General features: G+C 39.0%; 1 protein-coding gene across 1 annotated transcript; it reads left to right on the top strand.

Moving 5' to 3' along the window:
* Positions 1-2115: 2115 nt before the first annotated feature.
* On the top strand, positions 2116-2742 carry LOC127123368 (uncharacterized). The gene has a single exon (XM_051053591.1). It carries the CDS (start codon positions 2116-2118, stop codon positions 2740-2742), a length of 627 nt encoding a protein of 208 aa, XP_050909548.1.
* The last annotated feature ends 8064 nt before the right edge of the window (positions 2743-10806 follow it).

The following is a 10806-nucleotide window of genomic DNA, read 5'->3' on the forward strand; positions in this document are numbered from 1 at the left end:
CAATGGGTTTATCCATCCAAACACAAAATGTAAATAACCTGTATATTCTTTTCTCATCTCTTCAATCATGTTTGCACAAACAAATTTTCACAAAATACCAACCTTACAACAAATGTGAAAAGAGCTCCCTAGGAGTACCTAGGATGTTTTGGGTGCTTAAAACCTTCCCATTGCATAACCAACCCCCTTACCCCGATCTCTGACATTTTTACTAGTTTTTGATTCGATAAAACTTTTAGGTTTTTGTTCACTTTCTAACCATTCCTTTGGATAAATAGAAGTGCGGTGGCGACTCGGCTTGTATGGTTTACCTTAGATTTAGTCAATATCTCTAATGGTAACGAATACCCCACTACAGACTCCTTAAGCACGAAGAAAAAGAGATTCATCCATACAAAGAACCAGTAGATGTCATCAATTTTGGTTCTGAAACTGATAAAAAAGAAGTAAAAGTTGGGGCATCTCTTGCCAAGCATGTACACTCCGAGTTGGTAGAGTTATTGCACGAGTATGTTGACATCTTCGCTTGGTCGTATCAAGATATGCCAGGGTTAGACACCAGCATTGTTGAACATCACTTGCCACTCAAATCTGAATGTCCTCCCGTCAAGAAAAAGCTCAGAAGGACTAGACCCGACATGGAACTAAAGATCAAAGAAGAGGTTAAAAACTAGTTTGATGCTGGCTTTTTGACCATTTCTGAATATCCGCAGTGGGTTGCTAACATCGTTCCAGTTTCGAAGAAAGATGGTAAAGTCAGAATGTGTGTAGACTACCGAGACCTCAATAGAGCGAGTCCGAAGGATGATTTCCCTTTGCCTCATATTGATGTTTTGGTCGATAATACAACGCATTTTTCCGTCCTTTCTTTCATGGATGGGTTCTCTGGGTATAATTAGATAAATATGTTGCCATAAGATATAAAGAAGACAACTTTCATCACACCTTGGGGAACTTACTACTACAAAGTAATGTCGTTCGTCTTGAAGAATGCAGGGGCAAAATATCAACGTGCCATGGTAACCCTCTTTCATGATATGATTCATGAAGAGATTGAGGTTTACGTGGATGACATGATTTCAAAATCCAGAACTGGGGAAGATCACTTGGTGAACCTGAGGAAATTGTTTGTCAGATTCCGAAAGTTTAAGTTGCGTCTGAATCCAGCTAAATGCACTTTTGGGATCCGATCCGGCAAACTCTTGGGTTTTATAGTCAGTTAGAAGGGTATTGAGGTTGATCTCGACAAAGTTCGATCCATCCAAGAAATGTCATCTCCCCAAACAGAAAAAGAAGTTTGAGGTTTTTTTGGTCGACTCAATTACATCTCCAGATTCATATCACACTTAATGGCTACCTACGAACCGATATTCAAACTATTGAGAAAGAATCAATTGATTATGTGGAATGACGACTGCCAAGCGACATCCGACAAAATAAAAACGTACTTTCAAGAACCACCAATCCTGATACCGCCGCTTCTTGGTAGGCCTCTCATTATGTACCTCACAGTACTCGATGAATCTATGGGTTGCATTTTGGGCCAACATGACGACACAGGCAAGAAGGAACATGCTATTTACTATCTCAGCAATAAATTCACTAAATGTGAGACCAGATACTCACTTTTAGAGAAAACTTGTTGTGCTTTGACTTAGGTTGCTCGACGCTTGAGACAATATATGATTTGTCATACCACTTTATTGATATCCAAAATGGATCCGATAAAGTATATCTTCGAAAAGCCTGCTGTTACTGGTAGAATTTCCTGGTGGAAAATGTTGTTGATCGAGTATGATATTCAGTATGTGACCCAGAAAGCGATAAAGGGGAGTGTCATGTCTGATTACCTTGCTCATCTACCTGCCGAAGGTTATCAGCCGGTTAGGTTTGACTTTCCAGACGAAGACATTATGTTTATCATAGACTTCACTAACAATAGGTTTAATATTCAGTATGTGACCCAAGGAAGGCCCCAAACCAAGATCGCGATGGACGCTCGTGTTTGACGGTGCTTCCAATGCTCGAGGACATGGCATAGGTGTTGTTATCACTTCTTCGATTGGTTCCCACCTTCCATTAACCGCTAGATTATGTTTCGATCGCACCAACAATATGGCAGAATATGAAGCATGTATCTACGGTTTGGAAGCAGCCATCAACTTAAGGATCAAGATTCTTGAGGTATACAGTGATTCAGCTATGGTAATAAGTCAAGTAAAAGGTGATTGGAAGACTCGGGATAGCAAGTTGATACCTTACAAGGAGCATATCAGAAAATGGGTACCCTACTTTGATGAAATCTCTTTTCATCATATTCCTAAGGAAGAAAATCAGTTAGCAGATGCTCTAGCCACGTTAGCATCTATGTTCAAAGTCAAATGGAAGAATGAAACACCAGCTATCCATATTGACCAGTTAGATGAACCATCACATTGTCTAGCAATTGAGGCCGACCCTGATGATAAGCCTTGGTTCTATGACATAAAGACATTTCTGGAGAAACGCCAATATCCCGAGGGTATATCAATTACTGATAAGAAGGCTCTGAGAAGACTCTCTTCCAAATTCTTCCTAAACGGTGATGTGTTATACAAGCGAAATTATGATTCTGTACTGCTCAGATGTGTGGATAGACACGAAGCTAGTACGATCATAAAATCCATACATGAAGGATGTGATGGTGTACATGCAAAAGGCCTTGTTATGGCTAAGAAGATTCTTCGGGATGGGTACTACTAGACGACAATAGAGGTTGACTATTACAACTTTGTTAGAAGATGTCACAAATGTCAGATATATGGCGACAAGATCTTTGTGCCACCGACTCCATTGAATGTTTTGACCTCTCCATGGCCTTTTTCTATGTGGGGTATTGATATGATTGGGATGATAAAGCCTAAAGCTTCCAACGGTCATCGATTCATCCTGGTCGCCATCGACTACTTCACGAAATGGGTCGAAGCTGCTTCGTATGCCAACGTCACTCGACAGGTGGTCACCCGGTTTATCAAGAAAGAGATAATCTGCCGTTATGGGATACCTAGAGAGATCATCGTTGACAATGCCAGTAATCTCAACAACAACATGATGAAGGAGTTGTGCGAAGAATTTAAGATCGAGCACCATAACTCTTCACCATACCGGCCCAATATGAATGGCATGGTAGAAGCAGCTAACAAGAACATCAAAAGGATCGTCCAGAAAATGGTCAAGACATATAAGGATTGGCATGAGATGTTACCATTTTCTCTACATGGTTATAGAACCTCAGTCCGCATATCCACTGGGGCAACTCCATACTCGTTGGTATATGGGATGGAGGTTGTCTCACCAATTGAAGTCGAGATCCCTTCACCCAGAGTCATCATGGAGGTCGACCTTGATGAAGCTGAATGGGTTCAATCACGGTATGACCAGCTGAATATGATAGAAGAAAAGCATTTTACGACCGTTTGTCATGGTCAGTTGTGCCAAAGACGCCTCAAACGACCTTTTGATAAGAAAGTTCTTCCTCGTAAGTACCGCGCAGGGGAACTTGTGCTCAAAAGGTATTCTGCCATTCACTCAGACCCACGAGGCAAATGGACTCCCAACTATGAGGGACCTTTTATCATCAAGAAGGCCTTCTTAGGTGGGTCCGTAATCCTCACAACAATGGATAGGGAAGACCTGTCCTCGCCAGTGAATACAGACATAGTCAAAAAATATTATGCCTAAAAAGAAATGACGAAAGCCTACTAGATTAATCTTCACAAGATTGATCTAGGCAAAAATGGCTATCCCAATGGACCAAAAGATGAATTGTCCATGCAAAAGTTATGGACCAAATGTAAAAGCTCGCTAAGTCGAAAACCCGAAAGGGAGACTTAGGCAAAAAGGAGCATCCCGGTGGACGAAAAAATGTCCAGACAAAAGTTAGGGATAAAGGCATTGACTATGATCTTCGAGCCCATTATGCTACAAGCTAGATATTAGATGGTCAAAGATCAATCCAATCATTGTCAGTCAAAGCAAGGTCTCGGGATTCAGATTCTGCAGTAGACTAAGGACAATGTTGTAATCAATGAAAAAAATATACAAAATATTTCCCATTGCCATTTCATTTATTTTTCAATTTTTGAAACATCCTCATCAAAGGTGTCTGCATCTTTGTACACATCATATGTACAGTTTCATATCAATAAAATTCAGTTCATTTCATCAAGTATCTTTCTCCTTCCGTATTTTGTATGCAAAATAACTAATTTATCTTATTCACATAATGCCTTAAAATTTCAGAGAATAATAAAAGCTACAATAAAAGGAGACTTTATGCATTACTGTGAAATCCCGACGAACTTAAAAGATGACCGGTAGCTCAAAAACTGGGTTTTCTTGAACACCTGTGACATCCAATCGACTGCCCCGTTGATTTTTATGTCTCAGTATTCTCCAGCAGGTAGATGATTCCTTAATAGCAGTGTTAACATCTGGATCTCTCACGACGTTCACCTTCCAATCTTCGATGATGAGTCGGAGTTCCCATCATAATAAAGACTCATATCCCACACAAATGACATACATCTAACAAGCATGCACACATCATGAAAATAAAGCATACATCATGCACCGTGCATATCATACTCTCCACCATGACACCCCACATAAATATCAAAAACCAGTGTCAACAATGTGACCACCCGTTCAAGCAAATTTTGGATACGTTGATATTTAATCCTCTTCCACCTGAAAAGCTTCCGCAATTCATGTATTCAGGTTCAAGAAGATTAAATAGGGGCAGCTGTTGTACCCCAAAATTTACCCCCCCATTTTTTCATATCTCCATCCAACCACTTGACTTGGGGATCAGTTGCATACATTAATAACTCATGCATAAGCATCATTCATTCCATTCAGGGATCACCATAGATTCAATATTCTTGGCTTGTGGAGCTAAGGTTTACATGTGTAATAACTTCAAAGGTGTGGCTTGGACTTGCACCAAAGCTAGGGGGCCTTCAAAACCCTAATTTCTTGATGATGGATGTATGGATTCAACAAGGGGGTATCTAGGCAATCCTCAAGGCTTTCTAACCATAATGCTTGATGATATGGTCATGAAGCTTTGTATAGTTCCTATGGGCTTTATCTTGGGAAGGTTCATCCATTGAGGATTTGTTTGTGAAGCATCTTGATTGATTCAAAGACCTTAGTTGAAGGGCATGCCTCAGATAACCCTAATCAAGGAGGATTTGGTCCAAAGGTATCTTATAACTTGACTCTTCATCTAGATGGTCTTCAAACCCTAGTTCCTCCCAATTCATCACCCATTGTGTGTTTGAAACTCTTGCTTGGTCATTGCCCCTCATAACCTCTTGTATTTGGTTCACTCATGTTGATTTTGGTTTGGTTCTATTCATCTGTGCTTAAGGCCATTGGTCCTAGCCCAAGTCTTCCGTCCTATAAACTTCCATCCTTTGATTATATCCCATGGCATTTCATTTTCTACATTTCAAGTGCCTAGCCCTTGATTTGTTTGGTTTCATCTGGTTAAGTCCATCCAAGTCCACTTCATGACATTTTCAATGTTTAGTGTTCGGTTCATGGATTTTCGATTCATGTTTATCATTATTTATGCAATTCAAGTTGATTCATGTTATTGGTTTATTCAAGTCATTCATGTTCATCCAAAGTCATATTCATGGTTCATTTCAATCATATGCATTCAAGATTCAATCACATTCATTCCGAACCATTTCCAAACCACTTTCAATCCATTTAAACCATTACAATCCACTACATTAATCATTACATGGAAAAATACAATCTTTGACCAAGTGTTGACTTTGGTCAATAGTTGACTTTTTGGTCAACTTTGACCAAAGATAACCCACCCTTTTTGACCACCTAAGAACTAATCTAGCCCACTTTGCCTTGATTCATCATCTAAAGGTCATGTTGATGTGCTTTTGCCTTATTTCTTAATTTCCAAGTAACTTGGCCCATTTTAAAAATCATGCATACCATGCCATGACTTGGTCATTTTTGCCTTGCCAACCACAACTCTACCTTGATAAACATGGTCCTGCATACACCATAACCAAACATCATAATCACACAATCAAATACTACACATAAACTGACCAAATGGACAAAACAATGCACTTGAATGTTGGCTTTGAACTCACCATGGCACACCTTACACTTGCATCCTGTCATCATCCTGTAGCAGCCTACAAAAATCAACTGGCATATTCTCAAATAAAAGCTGGACAATGATGCACCATAATTCTCCATCACACCAGTCCAGCCTTGAACCTGTCATGGAACATGCTAACAAACTGTCAAGCATATCAATTCACTAACAAGGTAACAAAATCAAGAACAACTAGCAGGAAATATCAACATTGCCAAGACATCATAACCACCTGCCTTTGAACATGCCAACATGCCTAGCCTGTACCAAATCTTGCAGTAGACTTGTAGCAGCACCACATCAATTTGTTAGGATCCATCACTTATTCTGCAACATGAGCACCAGATTGCAATGCCCTTCTTGGATCAATTTGAAGTACAACACCTGCAACAGTGAGCTTGCAGCCACAATCTCATCCAATCATAGTCTGGCAGGAGGTTGCAACATAGCTCACGGCAAAAAACACCAATACACAAGCATCATCATGTAGCAGCATAATAAGTGAACAAATCGAGTCCAGCAACAGGTTCCCTGCAATGCACAAACCAATCATCATAAATCTATGCTACCACTCTGCATTATAAAAAAAACAGTATATAAAAGATACAAACATGACGAGTGTTCCTAACAAATCGTGCGTATCAAGGTTGCATAGCAATGTTGCAGACCTACTACAAAACAAGAACATGAGCAAAGGTTACTGCAGCAACATTGCAGAACCAACACAAGGCCAAATGCAAACCTCACACACCCTGCAAAACCAAGTCAGAATGGCATTGAAACAGGTCCCCAAATCATTCTTCAATGCAAGGATTCACCTGCCAACTGTGAACCATAAGCCACACACTTGAAGCATGCCTTAAACTAGTGCAACTAGCTCCCTGCAATATACCTGCTATCAAACCAATACAGTGTCATAAACCAAGCTGCCAAAAAAATCAAGCCAATGCAACAAACAACTTACCATGTCCTGCAAACCTGACCTTGCATCAATATGGATCATTGAACATGCCAACCAAGAACCATAGTATGCAACCTGCATCAAACCCTCTAATGACCAAGTCATGAGCCTGTTACAATGAAGTAGAACCAACAGAAAAACCATCTAACAAAGCCATAACATGGATTCACTTCAGTTCATACATCAGACCTGCCATGATAGTCCAACAACAACTTTCCAACAATGTTAAGCCTGCAAAATGATGGATAGTATCCAACCATTGAGCCTCATGTTCATAATCAATAGGATGCACCAAGACAAAAAGGATAAGCAATGGTGCAGACCTTTTTGTAGGGCATAACAGACCAAGGATAATGCATTCACGTGCAAGAAAATTTATGGCATGAAGGACCTCACTTTCCTGCATCAACCAAAACAGGTAACCTGCACCAACCACAACCAGTACATAACCCTTCCCAAACTCATTCACAAAAAAATCATTTTACTAACCAAGCTTGTGTTTAAGAGGGGAAACCAATTCAGCAGGTCGTGACTCAATGTTCAAGCCCAGTTCCACTTAAATCACCTGCAGTAGCCAGTCAACTTGAAATGAGAACCAAAGTCACTAGCATTAAGAAATAACCAAGTGATCTGAACTAGCTAACTACTAACTTAGTGAGTTAACAAACTGAACTCATTGAGTTCATTCAAACTGAATCCTAAGATGGATCCTAACCTAATCATAACTAATTCCGAACCACATCACCTCTAAACCTACCATCTATAAATTGACACCTCCATTTCATCACCCCTGGCTTCATCACTCTAAACTCATTGCAATCTCTCAAATTCACTCTTCATAATCCCTCACTCCCTCACTCAGAGCTCTTCTTCCATAAGCCATTGAAGCTTCACATTGAAGCTTCAATTTGCTTGAGCTAGACCGCATAGAAAACACACCTCTCTCCACTTGTTTACTCTCAATTTCAAGAAGAAGAAGAAGAAGAAGAAGAAGGAGAATTCAAAATCCAAGGCAAAAGAGAAAGGTTTAGAACCACTTAACTGGAAGCTCACCATCGACAAATCGTCTTCTCCGGCAAGGTACGTTTGAAATCTTTGCATTTTCCCATTCCTTCGTCACCAACATGTAGAGAGTGAAGAGAGGATTCAAAGCCCTCATCCCCGAGGCTTTGAATCATTAAGGTTAGAATTTAATTTGAGGTTTACACATTAGGGTTCTTGGATTGAATAACTTCAGTTAGGAGTGTGGCATGCCATTCTTGTGAAATTGAGCGAAGATTCAAATAGAGCGCGAGGAGGGGAATATAGTGGTAGCTCTAGGTGAAATTTTGGTGTTGGACCTGTTGTTAGTGGGCCTAATTTGGCCAGATCTAGTAAACATCCAGATTCCTAGTAGCACCTCCCTGCGTTTTTCTGTTTTTATGATTGAACATATATCCACCATTGTTGCAATTTCAAAGGTTTTGGGCATAATCTTAAAATTGTGATTAAATGATTTAATTATGTTAAAATTGTAAATTAACTTTATATAATTAGAGTATTACATGAGTTGTAATTTTCTGAGTGTTTGGATTTTTACGAAATCGAAATCGGAGGTCTGGAAGGCCTCCAATGATGAAAAACACAGAAAATTTTGCATTATGTCCGTCACGATCGCGCTCAGCGCGGGAGCCTTTTTTTGTGTTTTTCGGTCAAAATCGTTTTGGCCATACCTTTTGATCCGTAAGTCCAAATCGAGTACCGTTTGAAGCATTTGATATCTAAAATAGAGGGCTATAACTTTGTTTCAGGATTAAAATAATTTTTATGATTATTTCATGGAAGTTTTTGGGGTTGAAGAAGATGAAAATTGTGTTCGAAATCATTTTGGATTCGGGTTTGAAGTATTAGAAAGATGACTCTCATAGATATAATGTGATGGTGATAAGTGAATTGTTTAAGTATGATTGCTATGCCTAATGTGTTGGGGAAGTTTTGTTCATACTTTCGGTTAATGAATTGTTGACATATCCTGATGATTTTGGTCATAACTTTTATTCCGTTAGTCCGATTTTAACGCCATTTGACACGTTAGAAAGTTAATGCTCATACTTATAACATGGTAGTGATTGTTGAGATGTTTTAATAATATTAACATGCCTACTATGTTAATAAATGTATTGGTTTATACGTTTGGTTGATGAATCAATGCATTGTTGTAATATCGTGGTGTGATAATTATGTTGTTATGTCGATGATGTTAAGATGTTGACGAGTTGATTATGTTTGTTGATATTATTCACATGGTAACATGAATTGGTTGTTGCATGATGAATGATGTGATGCATAAATGATGAATATTGTGTGGGGATCCTTTAGGTGAACCTTGTTGTGTTAATGCATGTTATTTGAGAGTCATGCATCTTGGTGTATGGGCTTTGGTCCAATATTGATGAGCCTCGATGCTATGATGATGGATCGGGTGCGAGTAGATAATGATTATTATGAGGGATTAGTGAAATGTTACCTAGGTTGATGGTAACGAATTTGGTGAGCCTCGATCCCATTGTGATGGATCGAGTGCGAGTAGCTAATTCCTATTATTGGGGATTAGTGAAGCATTACCTATGCTGATGGTAGCGATTTTGGTGTGCTCCTGGAGTGAGATGAACCTGAGTGTTCATATTTGGTACCACATGCTTGTCGAGTCGGTGTTGAGTATATTGCATAAGTGTTGCATTTGTATTGGTTGTTATTGATGTGTTGTTGGATGAGATGTTGTTGCATATGATGTTAATGATAATTGAGATATGATTTTGTATGATGTTGATGATAATTGAGATATTTTTCGTGTATGATGTTGATTATGATTTGGATGTAAGAATGTGATATATTGTTGTGCATGATTGTGTAGATGTTGTACTCTATTCTTCATTCTATATCGTTACTATTGAAATGAATTCTCACCCCTTTTGTTTGAATCTTGCCTTTACATAGGCATCGTGCAGATACTCAAGAGTAGTGTTGTTAAAGTAAGTGGAAGGTAGTTCTTGGATTACTTCTTTATTTTGTCGCTTTTACTAGTGGTATCTTGCTCTGATCATGTAACATCGGGTTGGGTTAAACGCTTATTTTATTCCTTATGTATGATTATGTTGAAGTCATAAGACTAATTTTGTTGTTAAGAATTCTTAAGATGTTGAGTTGATTGATTACAACTCTCTTATTTTGTCATTACAAGTGAAGTTGAGACTAGATGTTATTACTTGCTTTATCTTCCATAATTGTGATGATAATTCCGCTGCGATGATACTTTAAAATGGAAGTGAGCATGCAGTGACAAGTTATGAATGTCTTATTTTGTGAATATACAATACTGATCAGATGAGAAGGATGTCATGTAAGCGTCCCAGGTATGATTCAGATAAGTGGGATGTCGTGTAAACATCCTTATTACAAATGTGTGTATTGAAATTTATTGTTGAAACCCATGTTACGGAGCAGGTCATGTGTGTTATGGTTGTGTGACACCCTACGTGGTTTTATTTTATATCTAATTTACGTGATAAATTATGTGTGGGGTTTAGGGTGTTACATTAGTGGTATCAGAGCAGGTCGGTCCGTCCGGCCAAGTTGTTTAATTATGTTTTTTCCTTAGTATGCGACATGTGTGTGAGAACATTGTCGA

Source organism: Lathyrus oleraceus, chromosome 2 (assembly GCF_024323335.1).
Source record: "Lathyrus oleraceus cultivar Zhongwan6 chromosome 2, CAAS_Psat_ZW6_1.0, whole genome shotgun sequence".
NCBI lineage: Eukaryota > Viridiplantae > Streptophyta > Magnoliopsida > Fabales > Fabaceae > Lathyrus > Lathyrus oleraceus.